Source organism: Oryza glaberrima, chromosome 2 (genome assembly GCF_000147395.1).
Source record: "Oryza glaberrima chromosome 2, OglaRS2, whole genome shotgun sequence".
NCBI classification, from domain to species: Eukaryota; Viridiplantae; Streptophyta; class Magnoliopsida; order Poales; family Poaceae; genus Oryza; species Oryza glaberrima.
This window is the reverse complement of record NC_068327.1, coordinates 2,191,975-2,217,328: the sequence shown is the minus strand read 5'-3', so window position 1 is coordinate 2,217,328 and position 25,354 is coordinate 2,191,975. Positions and strand designations below refer to the sequence as shown.

General features: G+C 41.3%; 2 protein-coding genes across 2 annotated transcripts; both read right to left on the bottom strand.

Annotated features, from left to right (window-relative positions):
* Positions 1-2,926: 2,926 nt before the first annotated feature.
* On the bottom strand, positions 2,927-4,768 carry LOC127762059 (uncharacterized). The gene has a single exon (XM_052286409.1). It carries the CDS (start codon positions 4,241-4,243, stop codon positions 3,200-3,202), a length of 1,044 nt encoding a protein of 347 aa, XP_052142369.1. The 5' UTR covers positions 4,244-4,768; the 3' UTR covers positions 2,927-3,199.
* Positions 4,769-11,271: 6,503 nt separating this feature from the next.
* Positions 11,272-25,189, bottom strand: LOC127762056 (nuclear pore complex protein NUP160-like). Its single transcript, XM_052286407.1, has 27 exons — positions 24,872-25,189; positions 23,888-24,020; positions 23,538-23,802; positions 23,393-23,453; positions 22,811-22,968; positions 21,763-21,845; positions 20,385-20,489; positions 20,097-20,194; positions 19,576-19,696; positions 18,945-19,127; positions 18,646-18,838; positions 17,980-18,548; positions 17,413-17,575; positions 16,482-16,744; positions 16,181-16,368; positions 14,980-15,050; positions 14,561-14,904; positions 13,864-13,932; positions 13,476-13,785; positions 13,262-13,393; positions 13,060-13,165; positions 12,900-12,965; positions 12,622-12,739; positions 12,351-12,458; positions 12,121-12,270; positions 11,861-12,034; positions 11,272-11,765 (listed from the first exon to the last, which is right to left on the bottom strand). The coding sequence occupies exons 1-27, from the start codon at positions 25,081-25,083 to the stop codon at positions 11,697-11,699; spliced, it is 4,512 nt and encodes a 1,503-aa protein (XP_052142367.1). The 5' UTR covers positions 25,084-25,189; the 3' UTR covers positions 11,272-11,696.
* Positions 25,190-25,354: the final 165 nt, after the last annotated feature.

The following is a 25,354-nucleotide window of genomic DNA, read 5'->3' as shown; positions in this document are numbered from 1 at the left end:
AGTTCACCGAGACTACACTGCGAGTCTGCGACTACAACTTCATCCCCTGTACCCTCGAAAACAAAACAGCAATGTAGAGAAATTAGGATAATAGGGTACCTCTATTTCCAAGTGGGGGTATTGATTTCAATTATGATTACTAATTTGTGAAAGAGGTAGAACAAAACTGCTCGCTGTACATGGAAATTATTGCTGGCCGAACATGGAGTAACCATGTACTAGTTCTTGGCTTCTTGCACATCAACATGCATGCCCATGCAGGAAATTACTGCCAGATGATGTTTCCAACCTTGTACACATTCATCTGAAGAGATTGCCTGCAAACATCAAGGGCACAGAAATTCATCAATGAACCAATTCACCACCTTTTTTTCTTTTGCATCAAACTATGCTTCAATGCGTCAAACAAGAAGAGATGGATGAAAAATCATACTTGTACTCCATATAAGCAAATAACACACATGAAAAATCTTCAAATATCTTACAAATACCCAAGATCGTATGTTAGGAAGTCTTAAGGCCACTGCATATATATCTGTTTGTTGAGCTGATAAAGGCAACTGCTGCCTTCAGCAATCATGCAAAGGAAGCATAACAAAAAATTCTCAGAAACACGATGGTATTTGAAACTTCAATGTTAAAACAAGGGGAAAATAACTTTAAATGTTCCATAGGAAGCACGGTGCCATTGGAATCTTTAAGTTTTATGTAGCCAAAACCATAAAATTAGTAACACTGTTGATAGGATGGGAATATTGGTGCGTGAGAACATGACTAATGATGACAGTACGCAGGACATCTGATATCTTCCCAATTTATGGATAGCATATACAGTAAGCAGTTTGAATAATATCGTAAAAGGGAAATCTGTGGGCATCCTGGTGTTCTAAGGATACTGCAAGTGAGACAGTTGTTCTGCATGCGTTTTAGCAAGAAATATGTTGAAACATCAGGAGGCAGGAACATAGTTCCCTTATAAAACGTGAATCAATACATCTTCAACTCTTTAAAACATAAGCTCATTCTCCTCTCGGGAAAAAGGAGAACATAGCATTGAGGACAGCACGAGGAAAATTGAAAAGTAAGAAAAAAACATACTTATGATTGTGTCTTCGGATGCATCAGTTTATTATGCTTATATCTTAATACCGGGTAATTACTCCGATTACCTTACCCCTCTGCCCCTTCTTTTAAGGAGGTTCCAGAGCACCCAGTCACAGCTCGTCGCAAGAAAGGATTGATGGTCGAGTCCCCGTGCATGAAGTCAGTGGATTTGAGTGAACTGACCGAACTACAAATCGACATACTTGAGGAAGCGTTGTGTTAAGATGCTTTTTTGTTAAGATAGCCTAATAATATGTGAAGAGCATCACTCTAGAGCCTCTTTGCTGTAGAAAATAAAATGATAAAAACCATGTAAATATACACCTGTATACTTCAATTCCTCTACCTAGCTTTCTTTTGCATGAACCACACCTTAATTGAATATCAAATCAGAGTACAATTTGTTAATGATTGTTCCAAGAAAACCAGATAATATGAGTTTAATGTCCTAAAAAAAAAGGGCTAATGAACATACCTTTGACACATGCTAAGAGGCAGCAGAGTTTTTATGTGTCTAGGTGCCATGCATATAACTAGATAATAAGTGCATTCCAAATAAAGCAGAAGTGTACATCATATTCTCTGCACACCTAATCATAGTCCCTGCCAATTGGTTAACATCCTTTTCCCCGAGAGAGCATGGAAGAAAATATGAAAATTATTCGCTACCATGCATCGACAAGTACCTGCCAAAGAAAAGTTAGATCAATATAGGAATTGGAGCAACCACAAAATATAACAACCTAATAAGCAGACAGTACCTGCAGGCAGAGCAAACTTTAGCTCAATTGTATTTGATTGATTCAGCAACTGTTGAATTCAAGCACATATCGGCAAGCCATGTAATATAACAAACATTTGTAACGTTCCAGACACATCAAGACAACTCTTCAGTCAACTGGACAGATCAAACACCAACAAGTCATAAAGGGATGACCAACCAACTGGGCAAAAATCCATTATTTTGAGTCTGCAAATTAATACTGCAATAGGAATAACAATAATCATGAGAAGAGTGATTAGTGAAGCGCATTTTAGATACCTTCAATCAGGCGTTACATTCCCCTTCTTGCTGAGGAGCTTTGCTGCCAGAGGAGAGGAACTGCCGTGAGATACTCACCGCAAGCCTCCCAGGACATAGGAAGCCACAACCGCTGCTGCTGCCATGGTCAGCTTGGTCCTACCCTCTAGTGGTGACCTCCCACTGCCACCAGGCCTGCTTCTTCTCTCCCCCTAGGGTCCCTACGGCAACCATCACAGCAAGCTGCTGCAACCACCTTTGCTGGTGCCTTCCGGTATCATAAACTCTTGGAGGACAGAGGAAGCATCTGTGCACACTCAACAAACAAACAAACACACACACACACACACACACACACACACACACCAAAAAAAAGAAAACTCCCTCCGTCTCTCTAACACCGTTCTCTATCTAATTCCCTAGCTTTGGAGAAAACTTCTTTCTGCCGCCAACCAGAGAGACTGAGACCGCCTTCCTTCTTCACTCTCCCAGCATGACTACAAAATCAACACCCTACCCCATAACCATAGGGGACAAACCAACCCAAAATCACACACAGCATGACCACACTTGTCAAAGTGCAAGAAGATGCAGTCAGACTCATCACTCACTGCTGGCAGAAAGCTGAACGTGTAGGAGAAGACATGGAAGCCTCACCAAACACTATAAGAACCCCCATACTCACCATTGACTGGCAACACATGGTATTAACTACATAAAGCACTCCGCTTTGAGAGCCGTCCTCTCCTTTGAGAACCCTCAAATAGCAGGAATCCCAGGATAAATCTAACAATCAGAAAATTGACTGAAACGAAATAAATTTATTGCCATATCTGATCACAAAATGATTACAAATAACAACGACGACACAACTCAAAATATCGGACACATATTCATATGATTCCCTTTAAAACCATTTTATTGTATTATTGTGTCGATACAGCAGACCTGCTATTGAACATGACAAAACCTTTATCCTTCCTGATCTAGCTCAGGAAGAGTAAAGTAGGGCCTCAAATTATTGCTTTGGTTCAGTAATTTGAGGCCCTTGGCAATAACTAAAGTCCCACACGACTAAAGCACCCAATACATCATTTCACTGGTGAGCTTGTACATCTCAGACCTGTGCTTCAGCATGCGGAGCCCTCCACCATTGGCACCAGCATCGTCGTCATCGCAGCGTTCCACCTCGACGGCGGTCAACACTGCAAACAGCTCCTCGCCATCACGCTGGTCCTCATCAGTCTGGAAGAACCTGGCGATGCAGAACTTGGCAGAGCCTAGGTTCACAAGGTATGAGCTGACAAGCTTGAGGGCATCGGGTGGCGTGAACTCCAGAGGAAGGCTGAGAAGCACTGGCAGATGGCCGCTATCAAGGTCCAAAGCGGAGAGGACCAAGCTCCTCCTGTCTCTAGTGTGTGAGAGGCCAAACCAAAGGCCGTGCTCCTGGCAATACTCGGCGAGACCAACAAATGGCAGGGTCCAGCCGGTGGCCACTGTGCTCCACACATGGCTCACTGTGTTGAAGCAATAGATGCCACTATCGTGCGTGGATATCCAGATGTCCGCGTCACCAACCACCGCATAGGAGTCGACTTGGAAGTCAGACTTGTGGGACAGCAGTGGCGGCGGCGGCGGGAGAGCGCGGCAGCACCAGTCCTCATTTAATCTATCCTCGTAAATGAGCCCATGGAAGCAGGGGACGTTTCCGACCTCAACATGGTCAAGGATATAGAGGTCGTCCCCAACAGTGACGGAAGCAGTAGGCAATTCCAGTTGGTAGGGAAGGGCAGGCAAGGTGCGGACGGCGTGCTCGCCGGGGTCATAGAGGACAGTGCGGCAAGTCTGGTCGGCGGCGACCACCATGTTGTGATTGCCTCCAAGGAGCAAGAATTCCATCTGCTGTTTCCCAGGCAACTTGGAGAATGGAGGGTAGAAGGTCATGGCTGGGCAAGGCAGGCTCGCATACTCCGCCGCGTCGGTGCCTGACGCCACGAATGGCACCGGGGATGGACGTGGCAGGAAGAAGCGCTCCATGTCTATGTTGCGCAGTGTGTAGTTGCTGCGGCGGGGAGCAAACTCCTCCAACACCAGATAAACAAACCGACGAATACTCATCGTCAATCGATCGTCCCCCAAATTAAGGAATCTTACTAAAGATTGATTGGATTGCCCTAGCTCTTCTTCTCCCCCACCACGAACAACTGTTGGGAGATCTATCTAGATCGGTGTCTCCCGCATATTTGGGTTAGGGTTAGAGATAGACCACCGGAGAAAAAGAAACTTGCATTTATTTGTGTTCGTTTTGGACTAAAACTTCCCATCGGAGCGAATAAAAAAAAATCCCATCGGAGGCAGGAGCCTAGCGAAGCCAAACGATCTTTCTCGTTGCAATCACCTTAGTAGAGAGGGGGAGCCGCCGAACCGCTACTCCGCGAGCGAATCGGAGAGTCGCCGGCGGCGGAAAGACGACGGGAAGGGGATGGCGGAGGAAGATGGAGTAGAGGGGTGCGGCGCGGCGGAGTTGGCTGCCTACGAACCCAGCTCTGGTGTGGCGGCAGATAAGGGGGCGAGTGCGGCGGCGTCCGGGGAGCACGGCGGGTGGGAAGGGAGGAAGGGGGACGGCATGTGATTTAGCCGGGGCTATTTTGGTCATGGATAATATTTCCAAGTAAAACAATGGTACTCGTATGTCCCATAATGTAATATAAAAAAAAGTAAATTATATAATTAAAAAGGTTTTCAACACTTTTATCCTCCTGGTTGCCTGGCACTTGTGGTTAGAAAGGAATGTCGTGTCTTTGACAGTGTTCTATCACAGGTGCCAACGATGGTGAAGCGGATTGTGCAAGAAGGGCGACTATGGGTTGAGGCAACGGCCAATCCTGTTGGGAGGCTGTCAGTCACATAGCTTAGCTTCGTTTCTCTCACATTCCTCTTAGGAGTCACACTGAGTTTAGGTAGCTCTCCAGCAACCTTCCTACCTCTTTGTAATCGCCTTGACGTGTTACCAATGTATGCTACTATTTTCCTTATACATTAACGTGCAAAGCTTTTGAGTGTTCATGAAAAAAATATGTCTGTGTCACCGACCACAGCGTAGGAGTCAGGTCGAAAGTGAGGCGGCGGGAGACCACAACAACGCCATTCCTCGTCGCCGCCGTAGATGAGTCCATGGTAGCAACCACCAGCGACCGGGTTGTATCGAAGGATGTAGAGGTCGTCGCCGAGATGCTGGCGGTGATGGAGTCAAGCGAATCCGAAGCCCTGAGATAGGTCAGGAAGACGAAGGCAGACATGGTGCGAATGGCGTACTCGTCGGGATCATAGAGGACGGTGCGGCTACTCTGGTCAGCGATGACCACCATGCTGTGGTTGCCGCCGAGGAGCACGAACTTCATACGCTCCATGCCGCCAAACCACCCGGAGAGGGAGGCAGGGCAGAAGCTCATGGTATGCCGTGGCAGGCTACCATACTCCATCACGTCATGCGCTCCGCCAATAGCCGTCGACGCTAGTGAGGGGCACGGGTGGAAGACCCGGGACATGTCGACGATGTTGCGCAGCGTGTAGTGGTGGCGGTCGCGACTGTATTCATAACTCATCAAACACCATGTGAACAAATCATCACCGACTCATCGCCGATCGATCAAGCCAGCGATTCAGCTCCTACAAATCTACGAATGAATTTTAATAATCCTATTTAAGCAAATTTCACAAGAAAACTGCTCTTTCGTTTAACTTTTTTCCTAGTCAAACTTCTTCAAATTTGACCAAGTTTATAGAAAAATATAGTAATATTTTCAACACAGAACAAACATATTATTAAAAAATATTACATGTTAGATTTAATTAAACTAATTTGCTATTTTATATGTTGCTAATTTTTTTTATAAACTTGGTCGAACTTAATAAAGTTTGACTAGGAAAAAGTCAAACGACTTATAAGATGAAATGGAGGGAGTATGTTTTAGAGCACGCGTAAAAAAAAAAAACTCCAAGTGTCTTAATTTGTTATATATATATATATATATATATATCGATACCTAATAAAAAAATACGGAAGGCTTCCGTAACTTTTTCGTCCGTAAAAAAGTTTCGCCCGAGATTAAAAAGAATTGTCCGTCTGTGATTTTCTTATCTGTTGTCCTCGCGCAGAAAATATCCCGTTCACGCACGCACGCACTCGGTCGGAGTTGGGCCTGTGTTGTGCGTCTCCTCTGCACCCAGCGTCGCTGCTGATTTCCTCTCTGGGCCAGCTGGGCCATCTATACACAGTCCCTAACTGCAAGTCTAAAACAGATCCTCAGACGGCGCCAACCTGAGCCAAATGGGTCTGCTGCCCTTAGCCACCAGCCCACCACAAGGCTTGTGCATGACGCCATTATCAGTTCATGCACATGCGTGAGAGCGGTGAAATAATATTCTTTAGATGATTTTACAAAAAGTTATTCTATACTCTTTCTAACATAAAGCTTCTGTTTTTTTTTGTCCGTCTCGTTTCTCTTTTGTCGCCGGTTTCCCGATCAGCTTCGTCCGGTTCTTCTCATCGCTTGTTTTCGTTGGTTTTTGTACCGCCGTATTTTTTCCGCCCGTCCAGTTTTTTTTGGTAGGTCTTTTTTTTCATAGAAGTATTTTTTAAGAACCTAGCGCTGTCCTCGTTTTGTCTCAGTTTTCTCCTCCAATTAATTCACCGGATTTAATCTCAGTCGCCGATGATGGCCGACCGGTAAACTTCCCCGACCTTTTTATCCCAAGTTCCGTGGATTTACTCTGATTTTGTAAAAAAAATAGAAAAAAAAGAGATCGAACGGATAAAAACCTAAGCCAATTTTGGAATATTGAGAATAATTCAGCTAGATTTGATGGGGAGGATCAGCTCTAACATATAGGCGCTGAACTTTGTTTCGTAGGTTGAAGACAACGTCTATGCGAGCTGGGCCTGTGGCTCCACTTATGGGCTATACCAAAGAGAGGCATGCAATTTATTGTCCAGCTCTTAATAGTTGTATCACTGAAAAAACATTTTTACTCGTTGCAACGCATGAGTAATTTTCTATTATATATATAAAAAGTCAACATCGCCATATATTAGGAGGGATTATCTACTTAAAAAGTCATATATTTTTTCAATCGTCACATATACGCTTTCTATCTTGGTAGTCCGCGTATTCTGTTTTCGTTATCTTTTGCTTTTCTTGGTACGTCGTCGACGCTCTCTCACTCTTTCATCAACCATTTTCCCAGTGCAACGCACGGGCCCATCCAAAGCAGCCCGGATTAGATTAGTGACGAGGCAGCCCATGCAAAGCAGCAGGCCGGCCCAGATAGCAGCCGAAGCCCACCAGCGAGCCCACAGAGCGGAGGAGAAGCAGCCCACCAGCCCAGCACAGTACTGCATAACACTGTAGCAGCCGAACAGGAATAAAGTTTGGACTTTGGACTCACGACAACGAATCAGATAAAAAAGAAGCGATTTTATTACTTGTAGTCACCAATAAAATAAATTATTTTTTAAAAATAAAAAAATAATCACATGTGTCTTTCTTTTCTTAAAAGAAACAAGTAATCACCAACAAAATGAATCGTGTTTACATTTGGACTTTTTTCCCTCATCAGTTACTCATTCGCTACAGGACACCTAATCACATCACTTTTTTTTTCTATTCATTGTATAATTTCTTCTATTATTTAGAGTGAAAGTAATTCTGCGATATACCACTTTTTTTTCTTTCCTTTTGATTATTTAAGTGAGCAATTATGCAATTGGAGTGCAGTGAGGTTGATATGATAGCTAGCAAAAAAATATTTCTTCTATTATGGCTACTCTTTACAATATGAAAAAAAAGTGCTTATCAATATCGAGTACCAAAAAATAACAAGTAACAAAGTACTGCAAGTGACTCGTAATAATACATGACAAAAAAGTAAATATTTTTTTTGTTTCAAACTTTAGTATCCATGTAAGCGGATTTAGAGCAGCAAATAATTATATCATGTTAGCGTCTTATTTGCATTAGAAAGATTCGTTTCGACTATAGAGACCTTAATTAACCTGGTAGTTTCGTTAAGCGTTTTTTTATGAATATCATGGTGCAAACGGATTAGAAAAACAAGATATGATGTGAGAGATATTGCTCTCTAAAGATTGAGATTTACCTCTTTTTAGTTCTCGTCTCGCTGGAACGACGTAGTAACGCGACGATCAATGTGTGGTAACACGACTACTTTCCGTAGTAACAACGTTATAAAAGTATTTTTGTCTCGATCATCATGTAGTAACATGACTATTGTCTCGTTGTAACATCGTTTTAAAGCACTATGGTGAAAACGGTTCTAAAAAATAATTTGTGATGTGAGAGATATTATTGTTTAAAGATTAGAATTCTAAAAGTTTACTTGTACTAGATATTATTGTTTAAAGATTAGAATTCTAAAAGTTTACTTGTACTAAGCTTGCTACTATGTATCTTTGTATAGACAAAGAGAAATACTTTTAGCACTTGTGTTAACTTGTTACCATGCACATGCACTTTTTTAGCACTTGTATTTTGCACAAGATTGAGATTTAAAAAGTTAGCTATGCACAAGCAGTGGTACTGTAGTAGTAGTGTTACTACCATATGTTCTCTGTTACTGCAATTTCATCACGATGTTACTAAAAAAGTGCAGTAACAACCTATAAATTTGGCAGTAACGGCCTATATTTTTCGCAGTAACATATTGTGTTACTGCAGTTCTGCGATAATGTTACTACCAAATCATAGTAACAATGTATGATTTTCCACAGTAACATAACGGGTTTATGTTCATAAAATTTGAACAGATATATAGAAAAAGAAAACAATAATCTCAAATCACAAAGTGTCATAAGGTGAATTGGTTAGGAAAGTTTGTTATGAACTATGAGATCATGGGTTCTAGTCTTGAATTCACCAATTTACTTTTATTTTTTCTAAAAAAGAAAAGAATAGGAGGAAAAAATAAGAGAAGGAGGGAGAAGAAAAAAGAAGAAGGGAGGGAGAGATCGGGAGAGAGATCGAGAGGAAGGAGGCCCACCGGGAGTGGGTGGGGTTCTAGTCTTGAATTCACCAATTTATTTTTATTTTTTCTAAAAAAGAAAAGAATAGGAGGAAAAAATAAGAGAAGGAGGGAGAAGAAAAAAAAAAGAAGGGAGGGAGAGATCGGGAGAGAGATCGAGAGGAAGGAGGCCCACCGGGAGTGGGTGGGGCCGTGCGGACTGGGGAGAGGGGAGGGAGCCGAGAGGAGGAGGGGGGGACGCGCGTGGAGGAGGGAGTGGGTGGGCTAGGCAGGACCGGGAGTTGAGGGAGAGGGATCCTCTTCTCCTAGCGATCACCCGTCCCTCCCCCTAATACTCCTTTTTCATATCTCTTTTCTACTTTTCTATTACATCATAAATTTTTAAAAAAATAGTAAAAGAAAATTAGAAAAAAAAATATAATACTCTCATTCATGTGCATATACTTTGTACCGTAAACTTTGCATACATAAACTTTATGTATAGAAATATTTTATATATAAAATATTTGAATCCAAATTTGAATTTAAATCGGGTATATAAAATTTTGACTTATAAACATTCGCTCTATAAACTTTAGGTGGATAAATTTTAGATGTGTAAACTTTACTTACTAAAAGATGAAAAGAAAAAAAAACAATCGCTAGCAGTCGCCCGTTAGCCATCTCGCCTTCGAGACCTACATTGCTAGCTAATCTGGACCCACCCGTCATAGAATCGTCGGTCTCTGTCCCCTCCTGTCATAGACTCGTCGGTCCTCGCTTCTCCCTGCTCGTCAGTTGTCTTCATCCTCCTCCTGCCACCTGACCGCCTGTCGGCTGCTCTTCCTTCACCCCATCCCCATGGCGGCGGCGGCTTCGGCTTCCCACCGTGTGTTCGTCTACGGGACGCTGATGGCGGAGGAGGTGGTGCGCGTACTCATCAGCCGCGCGCCATCGTCCTCCCAAGCAATCCTCCCCAACCAGTTCATCCACGAGAAGGGATCGGAAGGGAAGATCGCCTGCGACGCGCCCGCGCGCGGCGGCGGAGGGAGGAGGAGGAGGACGCACGGGACGGGACGGGACGGGACGACGACGGCGAGGGCGCGGGGCGCGAGGGGGGGTGGTGAGGAGGGAGAGGGAGAGGTGTGTCAGTGTGTGCGGTGGCGGTTGGATGACTCGGGAGAGGGGAGAGAGAAGAAGATGCCGTTGCATTGCGGAGAGAGGGCTCCGCGTGTCTCGGGCAGAGTTGAAAAAACCGAACCGGCGATCGAACCTTAGGTCACCGGTCCAGCGGTTCAACCGCCGGTTCACACGGTTCGAATGTTGAACCAAAAGTGTTATATTGTATGCATATTCTCTTCTTGTCACTTGCGAAAGTTAGCTGGGTGGTGGATGCATGTGGCTCTCAGCCAGCCAACCAGCGTTCGAATCCCCTTTCCATCTCTTTTTCTAGCTATTTTCAATAGTACACATGCACGTGCACAAGGTCTTTACAGGCCCATCCTCTCTTGGCATGACAAACTGGCCGGCTCGGCTCGCCCCAAATGCAGGGGCGGTCTTTACAGCAAACTGAGCCGTCCAGACCCCTGGTTCCGGTTTTTCCGGTTCAACCGCTGGGCTGGCCCGGTTTTTTGTACTGTGGTCTCGGGCCCACGCCTTTTGCCCATACCCGTTTGAGCGGCCCATACCTGATAAGGCCCAAAAGGCCGGAGGTTTAGCGGAAAGGCCCCACCTGACTCCCAGGGGGTCGGAGAAAAAAACGCCGATCCTTTGGATCTCTTAAGACCGTCCGATCGTAAATAGGCGGTCTAGATTGGGCAATTTTTCCTAAAGACACACAGCCCCATCTTTTCGCATACAGCTAAAATTGAAAATTTAGCTTTATATTTAGAGTTCATTTTAGAGTTTTTTTTTCTATAGTTTATTTATAGTTTATTTTTCAGTCTTTACTTTTAGATCGCTAAAAACACATATATCATATATAAAAGTTTTATTTATAAATTATTTTTCATTTAAGTATATGCCCCAAACGATGGGGGTCACAATTTTTTTCATACATCAGATTTGCAAAAAGGACCATTCTTTATTCTTTGAGAGTAATTGAGTTATTCCCAGGATGATAGGAGAAGACGACACCGAGTCTCCGACCGCCTTTGGCTGTCTGGATTGGACGAGGGAGAAGAACGCTGTGACGGAAATTTTCAGAAAACATCCTATCAAATAACTTACCGTACAAAATAATCCCTCATAACTCCAGACGCTAAGCTCCAAGAACGGCGATATCAAACAAACCCAAAAGGGCACGAGGAAACTTTATGTGTCTGCTGGTAGCCTGGTACTCTTCAAAGGAGCGAGGCATTTTTCACATAAGTGTTAAAAGGACTTGCAAATGGAAAATTGTCCTTGTCTACAGAAACAGGTGATGAACATGGCTCACAGGCATTAGCCATACAACTATTACATACACATGACAGTACAACAGTAACCTGACTAATCCACGGCTCACAAGATCTCAGTTGCTCACTCCTCAAGAACAAAAGGAAAAAAAAACTCAATTGCTTTGGCTCCCCATTCCTTTCTCTCCAAGCGATGAAAGCACATCATCTGAATCAACCACAACCTAGAAGCCCACAAACAAACAGATTGTGGTCAACATGTGACATCTTGAAAACAAATCCAAAATTGAAAGGGGAAGCCATTAGATGTAGTACTAACTTGCTGCAGGTGACTCATCAGAGATCCATGTAGCAACTTCTTGAGCCTGTCGCACTGATCCACGCTGTGGCCAGCATTTTGCATCTCTTCTAGCTGACACCACAGCCTCTCGATGGCAGTGTATGGGAACCAGGCCGCTGACATCTTTTTGCGGTGGAGAACGTCCACCGGTCTCTGCAGGATGGTTTCAAAGGGTGTAACTGTCAACATGTGCTTACAAACATCTTGCAATTGGATATTTGAGTTGGTTGATCTATTACCGATGATGCGAATGATTCCAAGTACTCGACCAGCAAATTGGCCGCTTCTGTGTGCCGTCCATAATTTATGTACAATCTAAATAATGTAGCAGGGTCTGCCTCTGTGCCAGACATACCCCATGAAATCATCCTGTTACCAGCCTTGGTAGTCTAAAGGTACAAATGGAAGGTCAGTGGTCAATCAGATAAAAGTTGGTGTAACTATTGGAATATATACATCAGGAGATCACCTTAAACATCTGGACTAGCCAAAGTGGTAGCTCAATCTCAGGGTCTGTGTAAAGAAGTGTTTCCGCAACAATGACAGGCAACCTCGGATGCAAATCTTTGTATTTCTCCTGCAGAACAGAGATAAAAATTGTAGTTTGTGAAATTGAAGAGAAGCTCCTTCAGAACTGTCGGAGTATCATGCAATACTTCAAGATTCTCTAACAAAGTTAAGTAACAAAGAAGCTCATTTCAGAGAAACATTAAATAAAGGAAAAAGCAAAGAGCACAGACCAAATATATTTCTAGAGTCTCCCAATAGCAACTCCCCTGGGATTGATGAGCCATGGCAATACTGTTACCATTGCCATCACGGGCATCATCATCGGAAGATGGCAGCAGTAAATTCTTCCTGTAAGAAGGTCATAAAATACAACATTGTTATTATTTTTTTGGCAGGGCACCGTTATTATTAATATATAATAGTAGCTACAATAGAATAGTATATGTCAATTAGACTAAAATCAATTCCAGAGAACCAGAATGGACCAAAGAAACACAGTTTAACACACCCTGAGTTGCCCACTCTGTTAGGGCAGCATTGCTGCGCAATTGCTGCAAATACACGTTCCAACTCCCTACCATGAAAAAATGAAACATTATAAGTTAGATAATGCAAAGAAGCGCCGACACGAAGAAGCAAGAATCTATCAATATAGGGAAACTGGTCACCTTTTCATTCCTGACTCCTTCCGAAATTTCAGCACAATGGTGAACACCATGTCGTACATATTCTCATTTATAAGAATATCCGTCAGTGCTTCAATAGATTGGTTATCTGCAGTCCCACGAGATATTGATTGCCAAAGCTTGGATATATATTCAAGTCTCAAGTAATATTAAATTATTTGCACGATACTTTGGGGACATATACCTGAAAAGTTGAATCTAGAATTTACAGTGCTGAGCATATAGAGTGCTTCTGTTAGTGTATATTCCTTTTCGAGAATTTCAATGTCAACACAAAACTTCAACCTAGACAGCTCTGAATCTGTGCCAAAAGCAGCTGTAAACAGCAAACAAGTAGTCAATAACGAAATGAGATGTGCAAAGGTCCAGCTAAACAGTGCTTGAGTAACAGAACATACAGTTCTTCATCAAAAGATTGCAGGGCTTTTTACTTGGTGAGATTTGATCATCCGCTTCACAAACAGAATCAAGCCAAGCGAATGAGGGATCAACAAGCTGCAATGCATTGATAGCAGCAGACAAAGCATGCAACCTCTCTTGCAATGCATGAGAAAGTTGCCGGGTTCCACCAGCATTACCCTCTCTACTCAATCTAACAAAATACCTATACATATGTGCAGCAGCCTTCCTCCAGTTGTTCCTATAAGCCTCAAATGAATAAAGGACCTTGTAAAGATTTGGTCTAGACAAAAGATCCGAGCGCTCAGCCTGTTAAATAAAATATATTGCATGACAGGTTGCACAAATAAAAGTTTTTGTAATTCAAAAGATGGGGAGAGAGAGAACCTTCCAGAAGAGCTCTTGCTCCACTTTTTCCACCAAGCCAGTGAATGGTATCTCGCCATTGCAAATAACCTAATTCAGCAGATAACAAGCTCCTTTAAACTCTAATCATCCAGTGAACATGGTTCGCACACAGTAAAAGAAGTGAACTGAGTAACTCAAAATACACAAAATAGCATACTTATATGATTTTTAACTAACAATGATTAGTGCAAAGCCTGCCGACCAACATCACACATAGTATGCTATTTTTGTGAAGAGCGTAAAAACATAAGGCAAACGGAATCAATTGTGGTTGGATATGACAATTACCAAGCAACGACCCACAGATGTATTGAAGAGGTAAACAGGTGTCATGACCACTAAGGCTGTATTCGGGAGGAGAGGTTGGGAACCTCTCTCCCCATGCATGGAAAACAAGGTTGCTTATTAGCACATGACTAATTAAGTATTAGTTAGAAAAAACTTGAAAAATGGATTACTATGATTTTTTACGCAACTTTCTTATAGAAAACTTTTGCAAAAAAAACACACCATTAGTAGTTTGGGAAGCGTGTGCGCGGGAAACGAGGGAGTGGAGGTTAGGAACCTTGAGTAAACAACACAGCCTAAGAGTGTCTATGGACATCAGGTAAAACAACTGGTAAATTAGTAAATTATTCAATGCATTTAGTGAAGACAGTAAATAAACAGAGCAAACCTTTGTCTCGCCAAGCTCACAAAGAACTATGATGAAACGTCTTAAACAGACATACTTGCTATCATTATCTGGATTTGAGATTATTGCACAATACGCCTCTTGAAAATTTTTCAAATCCAATTTGTACTTGAATACATTAGCCCATAGTCGCCCTTTAATCATAGTTGTAGTTTCAGGGATATCCTCAGCTTCACTTCCATTATCTAAATCGACGATGCTATCTATTTGTTCAAGAGCACCAAGAGCAAACTCGCATGCCCCTTCACTCATGGAGTGCTGCTCAAAAATTTGCATTGCCCACTCATAGTAACGAAGCCTCCATGCTGTAAAAGATCTGCATTCCCCTGGAAAAATAAAAAAGAATTAGGAAATGGTAGAGGTGAATTATAATACAAGCAGAACTAGGAAAATGATGTCACCAGAGATTTGAAACCCTGTTTCCACAGAGAACTTCTGCAGAGCCTTTGTAGCTTCTTGCCCAGATGCAGCTCTGTTTTACAAAGTAATTAGCATATTAACACCATTAATGAGCCAGCCAATCACCAATATAGAAAAAGAGATTGATAGAAGAGAATAAATTTAGGCAAGTACACAAATCCAAGCATTTTGTTTTGGTGATTATCAAGGCTTTTAGCCTTTTCCCACCACACCCCGCACAACCAAAAGAAAAGACTCTTATGTTTTTTTTTTAATCCAAGGTGGTCCTGAGTTCCTGACCATCAGATATGCTTTGATGTGATGCTCAAAACTTTGCTGTTGCCTAAGTTTGGATTAATTTATAATGCAGAAAATGTGAACTCATCCCATTGAAATGCTTGGAGAACGGTGAACCCCAATACCGCAAATCAGGTGAAATCATTGAAATTTTATGTGGAAAGATACTGCTGTGCTGATAAGCTGATAGCACAAGTAGTTGATTGTTTGCTAAAGGACCAGATATGCAGCCTAATTCCGCATTCATTTCTTTCTCACATCAGTGCATATGTTGCAAACCATGTATTGGATTTACTGGTAACACTAGTTCTGTGATGCCGAATTTAATGCTTACATATTGCATTTGTATGCTGATAACTTATGCAGCCAAATGAGACTGGCCTTTCCTTTACGCACTGAATATTAATTAGGGAAATAGGATTTTCAGAAACTTCCATAGCTGCAAATAATCACATGTCCACTGTTCAACCGTGGATAACACATAAAGTAGAAGTGTGAAGCAGCCATTTTTTATACCTTGCGATTAAGGATGCAGATATACATTTTCTGACTTTGATGCAAGATAAATCAAACATTTTTTTTTCTGAATTCAAGCAGCAAAACAAACTGGAGATCAGTTCAATGCCTGGTCACTTAGGCTTTTCTATGAGAACCAGTAAGGCAGTGAGCATTATCGAATAACAAATATTTTGAATAATTAGTTAACAGAAAACTGAGAAATAGCTCACTAAGTGCTGCATTGCACATTATACAATAATACAGCTAGAAACATCACAAGTAATTCAGATTGCTGTAACATATCAATGTTATATAATCTATAACACTAAGACCACTTCATGAGACTCAATATCCTCTGGTAAGCAGTAAATCACAGTGCACAACTCCGCATAGTGTGGAAGGTGGTACCTGAAGAAGCATCGGATAGCTTCATGAACCTTGGATTCTTTCAGGACAATGTTTGCTTCATCACGTGCAAGCACCAGAAGGCAAAATCCATTTAGATGAAGGCATGATGAGCGTGCAAGATCTGTAACCTGGTCAGCTTGAGATGCTTTCACATAGTTCATGTGTGTGTCGAGAATGCCCAGAAGACTCTTTCAGACAGAAATAAGGATAATAGTTGTCATATTTATTGTAAATAGAATGGTAGAACCGCATCAAACAAGAAACGTTTAATGAATTTAAGGGGCACCAACAAGAAAGATACCTGAGCAGCTTCATATTGACCATGGCGAACAAGAACTGCTGCCAGATTAATTGTGGAACTCAAGAAACAGTCAACATTTGCAGCACTATTTTCACTCATAATTGAGCCACTAAACCTCCTTACCAAGTTGACCAACTCAGTTGGATTAGGAAACCAGGGTGAGAGAACATCCCCGTCAGCAGATTTTGGAAAATCAAGTAAACAAGCCAAAGTAAAATAAGAGCAGCCAAACTTTCTGTGCAAAGACAGGTCATCAGCTTTTCCTGTAAGAATGAAGTAATGAGGATGTGTTCATTCTTTATCAAGAAAAGCACAAGAAAGTGGCATTATAAATATTAAGCCAAGTGTGAATATAAGATCCCATATATCATAAGAGGCTAGGTGTGCATTGTATTTAGATTTTAGAAACATTTGTGGTGCACCCAGACCCATGGCAAGTGCAGAAATTTTTCGTGTGAACAGTACCCTGTGGCTGCAGTGCACTGTTCCCATGGGCCTCCTGCCATGCTATTACTTGACAATAAGAGATAAAAATAATAATTAGTTTCATTGTTTAGTTGAGTTCCTCCATGTAGATACATTCCATATATTAGAAACAAACTAACTTAGAGATAGAGATTGTTTCTTAGGGGTCAAGTCAAGCCATTCCCATGAAATGGGTAACATTATACATTAGCAATTAAGCAATTGATAATGAATTGATCTAGTGATTTTAGTCTCTAATGAGACAAGTATCATGTGCACCCACTTTCCATTTAAGCCATTTATTAAATACAGCATACCAACATGGCATGTTTTTATCAGTATGGACTCGTTGCCTTGTCATAATGCAGCGGGAAATATACTGTAGAGGAAGGGTCCCCATTCAAGAGAATACATATCAAAGAACAAAAGTAAGAGAGCAACAGAATGTACTGTAAGAAGTTCTGACCTAGCTGGAGAGAAGAAAGCTGATAGCTGAAATCCTCAATAGTTGGTGGTGTAGTAGGTGAGATTCCTACAAAGTGGAGGACAATCCACTGTCCCAGTATATCTTGAATCACTGGGAACAACTTCAGTTTTATTCTGGCAATATCGTTTTGCGACAAGGAGACCTGATTTGGACATTGTTCTTATTAATGTAACAGATAAAAGAAAGACGTTTACCACTCAAGAATAGTGTGTATCTATGAAGAAGCATTGAATTACAGTTTAACACCACAAATAACACAAAGGTCTGACAAGGATCTTATGGTTATCTGTCTACTATCTTCCAATTGATGCAAGTCAAGAACACTTTAACATCTTAATCAGTATTTGCAGATGTTCTTGCGAGTTCTGACCAACCGGAGCAAGTTTGAGTAATAGCATGGCAGTCAAACTTGCAGTCTGTGAACTTCCCTAAAAGAAATATAATATTGAACTATATAGCAGTATATATCAGAGGTAGCACAGTGGCCGAGTTAAGTAAACACATGCACATCAGACAGAAATATCAAAATACAAAAATATGGCATACCTGCCCACCAATGGAGACCAGATAACTGAGGAACAGATATAGATCAAAAGTGGACTCGAACATTGTTCTTGCTACCTGTGAAGTAGCTTGAACCAATAACACAGTATTCACATTGCAGACTCTCTTCAGCTCATACTCTTGGATGGTCACGTTTGTGTTCAAATACTTCATGAAGTTCTCAATCACATCAAATACTGCTGACCAGGATGTCGACTTTGATTGCAATTTACGAAAAGATAGTAACATTTCAACAGAAAACTTCCTCTGACTCTTGTGAGCGGTCTGCCTTCTTTCTGCATAAGCATCTGTTCCAAATAATGTAATGAGGGCTGAGGGAGACTGAGGACTGAAACCAGTGCCCAGAATCTTTAAGATCTGAGAAACAATTTCATCAGGTGATATAACAGAACTGATGAGGGATTCATGATATATTGCAGCCGCAGATCTCCCCAGCAGATGGCTTATATGATCCATGCACCTTAGAACTTCAATGAGGATTTCAGACTGAGATATATTATCCAATGGGTTCACCCCAAGGATATCAAGATTGCGCAGGTCATCAGAGGAACCTGATGTATAAAGCTCATAGGCGTTACCCAATAGCTCATAATGATAGTTGAAAATAATTTTAATATAATTATCAAATACTAGAAAAAGGTAGCAAACCATAAATAAACTGCTCCATGCCCTCCAAACAACGGAAGAGAGAAAATGAACCCTTTCTTATTAAACCAAAAACTTCTCTGTTAGTATCAAGAAGTAACCCATATGGCCTATTGTTCCAGCACCAATTGTGAAGATACCGTGCAGAAAACTTTTTCCAATGATAAGCAGTCGAACTTGCAGTCTGTGAACTTCCCTAAAAGAATGAGATATATGAAAATTCAGCCAAGCCACATGCTAGAACTAGAAATCATGAAGCCTAATAGAAACAAAGAAATGAGTAAAAAGAAAAGGGTAACCACCTCTTGTTCTATGGTGGATAATATTTCTTTTCGTAGTCCATTTGTTGTAAGTGATTGGAAATAAGAATCGGATAGAAATCTCTTGTGCTCCAACAAGGTTTCACGTAGAGCAGAACTGTGATTCACTCCTGGTTGAAGTAGCCTCCGCAAAAACATAGATGAAATAAAACCGAATGTCTGCTCCTACAGATACAAAAGAAGTCTACATAGCTGAAGAACATTGAGAAGTTTCACACAGCCAACAAAGAACTAAAATAATTAGATGAGATCTATATAGCTAAAGGATATATCCCGCAGCAATTGAGCAAAAATTAACTAACTCTAAAATGTCGTGTCAATGACAATTATAGGGTTTACGAATATTGTAGTCTAAATGAGTAATCATTTTTAACAATCAAACACACGTCAGGAGTTAATCCATTCAGAGGACAAGAAACCTAACAGCAATGTGAAGCAATAACCTTATAATTCAAGTTGAACCAGAAGTCATATATCTCAAATGAGATCAATAGATGACCTTATCTGTACATAACAATATTTGACATATCATTTTAGAACTATGAATAATAACATCAAGGTGTACATGACATGTCAATTTAGAACAATGGAACCTCAAGGAAATTACAGTTACCTTCTTGGATGAGAATATTGAATCAGCTGTCCAGACCAAATCATCCAATGTATTCTCGGAGCTTTGAAACAACTGGTCACTGACAGAAACTTCTTGTAGCACATATGAATGCATTATCTCACTGCAGTTATTTACATTTAGGTAAATATTTGAACACTCATAAAGTGACCTAATACAGTTTAGCTTCTGGGTTTAGGATTTATACATATTGAGAGAGAGAGAGAGAGAGAGAGAGAGAGAGAGAGAGAGAAGGGTGGGCACTTAAAATTGGCTAAGAAACAAAAGCAGGTTTGACCTAGAAAAGAAATCAAAGGTTTTGGCAATATAGAATAATAAACCCAACTTTTAGTTTCTACGACTTAATGGGAATCATTATAAGTGCAAAAAAAAAATACAGGCCTTGAGTTTTACAAACTGTTTGCTGGTTCACTGATGAAAAAGTCATAAAGTCAGAGCAAAAAACTATTTGGTCAGCAGCATTTCACAATTCATAAAGGAACAGTGCAGTGCAGCATACTTACGTATCACAATCATACTGCACTATTTCATATAGCATTGATCCAACTTCCTTAAGTATCCAAAGCTTGTCCATGCTTATTTTCAAGTCGATAAGCTTTCCCTGAGAAAAAACAAAATACTCTCCATCAGTAGGTTGAATATATTTGCTCCTCTATGAGCGGGTAGCATAGTCACTGGACCATGATAAGTTGCTACAGGCACTCAAAATTGTCTCTTCTGAGAACAGAAACCCAAAAAAGGATATATAAATATAAGGGATCATAATGCAATACGGTGATGACTTTGTTTACCTCCACCAAAGGTATAGAAAAAAATGAAGGTTCAGGAGAAAACAAGAACCTTTCACCAGCACCAAAACTAAAACCATATACAGAAACGCAATCACAATCTCCAGTCTGCACAGTGTAAAAAGGTAAATTAATCAGCTACTTACAGAAACAATGCTGAAAGAATAACAGCTTCATGTCATGTAACAAATACTACCTCCGTCCCAATATAGTTGTCGTTCTAGGTTATTTGGCAAAGATTATGGTTTAGGAAAAATTATAGTCCCTCAATTAAGTAATGTATGGTAGGTAGTTGGGGGTATGATTGAGAAAATTTTGAATTGGAGGTGATTGATGTGACAAAAGGTACTCCAAAGTGACAAGCTTTTTGGGACAAATTTTGAATCCAAGAGCAGCATCTATTTTGGGACGGAGGGAGTAATCAACAATAGGCAAAAAGAATTAACACAATGGTTAACATGAGCATGAACAACGGAAAAAATCTGGCATCTAAGGTTTAAGCCTAAGGTCAATGCCCCAGTTTCCTATATGAGGCTGCATCTAGAAACAGAAGACTAAGATGAATGGACTATCTATTATCTACAAATGGAAACTGTTGGGATGGATTGGTGTGATTACCAAAAGGAAAATTTAAATAAGGAAACAGGAAATAAACCTTATTGCAAAGACAGCAACAAATTATTATTAGCACCTAGCATATTGTGATGACATAATCAGTGACCAGGAAATCCCTGTCTTATCAACAGAAAAACCATGTTTCATCATTGATACAATGTCCGAGTTCACAAATAATAATCTGTTAGCAGATCTCAACACGTTAACTCTACAGCTCCGTATTCCATCCACCCCATTTTCTTGTTTCCGTTCCAAAAATCACCCATGAGCCATGACAAACTGCAAATTCAAGCCACAATCACCATCGCCTATTTGTCCAACTCCACTTGCTCTACCAATGACATTAATAAATCAAACTTCCCTTTGCTCTTAAGATCCAATGTTTTGTCACACAAGGTGTAACGCATCACTCATGAAGCAATGTTTTCCTTAGTTTGGACTCTAGATGACCCATATTAGGCATACAATATGCACCAACTTCACCCCCATGTTACCCCACAAAAAGCATGTATCCATATTTAACAGACATAGCTTTATAGGCTCTGTCATTGTGTTTTATAAGTCAGTCAACTGACAAGTGAAATGGTTCACCCCCATGTTACCCCTCAAAAAGCATGTATCCATTTTTAACAGACATAATTTTATAGGTTCTGTTATCGTGCTTTATAAGTCAGTCAACTGACAAGTGAAAAGGCATAGCATGAAAAATCTGTGCATTCCAGATGACCCAAGTAAATTTAGTGGTGAGACATTTTTCTTGACATACCACAGTGCCTTGATGCAGAACAGCCAAAAAAATCAACTCTTGATCATCATCAGCATCACCAACCCATATCCTAGATGGTTGACCTAAAGACAGAAAAATACTTTAATGGAAAATGCACTGTTCAAGAACAAGAAAAGATACAGCAATTAGTGCAAGCAACAACATAAATACATCATTTTTTTAGAGTATGTAAAACATATCCAGTTTATTCCGGGGTAGCCAAAAGAAAGGGATAGTTGCAGAAGCAGTTGCTATTCAGTGATGCACTAACAAAGTGTTCGTACATCAAATGCTGTTACAGTCTAACAATTTTCAGTATGATTCATCAAACCTTTAAAAGGAACTATTGCTGACAAATAGACCCCACATGTTAGTTACTCCCTCAGTCCCAAAATACAGGCACTTCTGAAGTTCTTCATGGGGATTAAGGAGAGAAGTGAAATTAAATGAGGGATGGTTGTGATCTGTTGAGAACTTGACATGAGGAAGTAGGTGAGAAATTAAATGAGATATGATTGTGATTGGTCTAGATAAGAGAGTAGGTAGAGAAGTTGTTACATTCTGGGACAAATTTTGAACGCTAGAAGTTGGTTATATTTTGGAATGTTGGGAGTATTTTGTTCTGTTATTTTGGAATCTTCTAGTTTTTTTCACTTGCCATACTTATTTTGTTCTGTTAGAAATTTCATGAAAATCACTGAAATAGACTCGATTAGCTGGTTATACCAGGCTACCATCACCAACGATTACCACACTTGACCAATTATTAGGAATCTGGGATATAATTTAGTGCAACTGCAGGACGCATCCATTCCTAGTTCCTATTCTATGAACATACCAAGCCAGCTGCTTGCAGATCATATGAGCCTTCAGCAGAGTGTGCTAGTAACAGTTTGATTGTAAGTTGTTGCTTAACATGATAAACAATGACATAACATGTGCTGACAATGTCAACGCAACACTTATTACAAGGAACATTAACATAAATAAGCAAATAGCAATTCAGTATAAGACTTTTCCTGAAGTGCATAAAGCCACCACAAATTACCTTCGATATCATTCGAGCGAACATTGTAACTGAGAAGTTTAGTGTGATTAAAAATATCCCATATGCGCAAACTTCCATCCAGATGGAGAACAAATAGCAGTACCCTTTCATTTACAGTAGCTGTTACTATATCTTGTACAGGGCCCACAGCCTTTGTTCTGCAAAAAAAACAATGGAGGAGTATATTACATAAATGGTAAGCAACATGTATTGTCATATGTACAAAAACTAGACAAGTTTTAGACAATACTGGGCTTCCATACGCAACAAAATATGCTGAGCCCAGACTTGCAATAGTCTGAGAATCAATTATATGCCCCCTGCATAGGCTAGCACTGTAGGATTTCCCCCTCCATGTATCACTGACAAGTGGGTCCTCAGACCACATGTTAGCAACATGGGGAGGGCAAATCCTAGGGTGTCAAACTCTGCAGGGGCATGTAATTAATTTTTCCTAAATTAAAATGTAAAGAGAATCTACAATATATGAAAATTGCATTGAATGCTCCTAGGCTATGTAGTTACTGGTGGAGCTATGCTATACAGATGTTCTCAGGTGAACTGTTAGGAGAAAATAAGTACCTTGACACAAGAGACCATAAACGTCCTATCCCAGCATCATCTCGGAGCTCATTCAAGAAACCTACAGCAGAAAACAATGCAACATTCAGAACACATTGGAAGAAATTTGAAGGTACAGCCATCTAGAACTCATTTATGGGCTTGCCTGGTGAATTCAGAGCTAACTTGCCCAGACTGTAACAGCAGATTGACCCATCTTGTCGCCCAATCACTAGGCATCCTGACGTCGCTGTTACAGCTGTAACCTTAGCACTCTGTACTTGGGTTTGGAGATTAAATTCAACTTTATCGTCTTGAGGAAATATTGAACCAGAGATATAGGAAAATGGGCTTCGCAAGTGGCATAAGAGAGCAACTCCAGAAACAGTAAGCACATACAGCAGATATACAGGTGTGCCACGTCTGCCATCCTGCATTACCACATAAATGATGTTCCAGAAAATTAGTTAGCATGCTATGATACTTTATTCACATAAGAATCATTAATGAGCCAACCTCACGTGCACATAAGAAGGAAAACGGGCATAGCGCCTCCTGGAATACCAACCGCAGTCCAGAGCTTGGAAACTCCTTGGAAGCACAGAGATCAACAACCTCTAGAACATTTTGTTGTTCCTCATGGAACCTCCTGTAACAGAAACCATCTTCTTTCTTTAGTAAGAAAAATACATCCAGCAGTAAATGTGTCATATTAGCAATTTAGCATAGCATGTTCCTAGCTTTAAAGCAAATACATCTAAATGGTGCTTATTAGCTAGCTAATAGAAGGCCATCTGACAAGAGAGATCAACACAGAGTAATGGCGATAGCTCAAAAAAATCTACGAAAGGTATTTTGTTCAACATGCTTCATCGGTAGAAGACAAAAGTGTAGGAAATGTATGAACTCATGTACTTGCAAGGAGTTTAACAGATGTCCCTTGAAATTTAGTGTCTAGGTCTCATCAACCATGACAGTATAGGACTTTCTTTTGTCAAAATGTCCCTAACAATTGTATCAGTAAGGAACTCTACTGAACTATTAGCACATAACTTTCTGTCAGATAATAACATTCCTGCTTAACATGGTTGTACCGGTTATAATTTGTCACCATGCCAGTATGTCACTGCCCTGTGGTGTCATGTATATTTTCGATGAAATGCACTTGACCTGATCCTCAACTACGGTGTGATGGTACAATGCTGGATAATACAAGACTGAATTTACACGAATCAACTTATTGACTGCTTAGCTGAAGCTATCACAGACCTAGGGTTCCTCGGAGCATCACAGTAACCAGTTAACCACCGCAATACAGAGTGTGCAGTGTATTCCCACAAAGTACCAGATGAATAAGACCAAAATCAACTCCACTGCACAAAACTCCATAGTACTCCAGCTATCTCAGCCCTACCAGTAGCTCTAGCACAGCATTAATTCCTGAGAAAACCCAACGCTAACGGGGCTCGAGTCAGTGAGGGGGAGGCGACACCGGCGTACCAGGCGAGATAGCACTGCGAGTCGCCGGAGGAGACGACGTGGAACCCCGAGGCGGCGCGCGGGGGCACTAGGACGAAGGGATCGGAATCGCCCTCCGGCGAGGGGGACGGGGTGGAGGGGACGGTGAGCTCGATCCACCGCACCCTGTCCGAGCCCGGGATGGGGACCTCGGTGCCGGCTATTTTGCGGGCGGCGGGGGCGGTGGTGGCCATGGAGGCCTCGCCGGCGGCCGCGACGGCGGCGACGGCGGCGGCGGAGGGTTTTGGAGTGGGCGCGGGTTTTGGGCGGTGAGGTGGGGGAATGTTCGGAGAAATTTGGGGCTTCACCACATCGGTCGAGGGTTGGGGGGAGATGGTGAGGGTAGTTGGCCGTTTTCTTGGGCTGCACGCGTTTTAGGCCCAGCTCCTTTGTGAACGAAGTGGGCCCGGCCTATTAAAGATAGCCTCTCATTTTCAGCCCGGTCAGCCACCAAGAAAAATATGA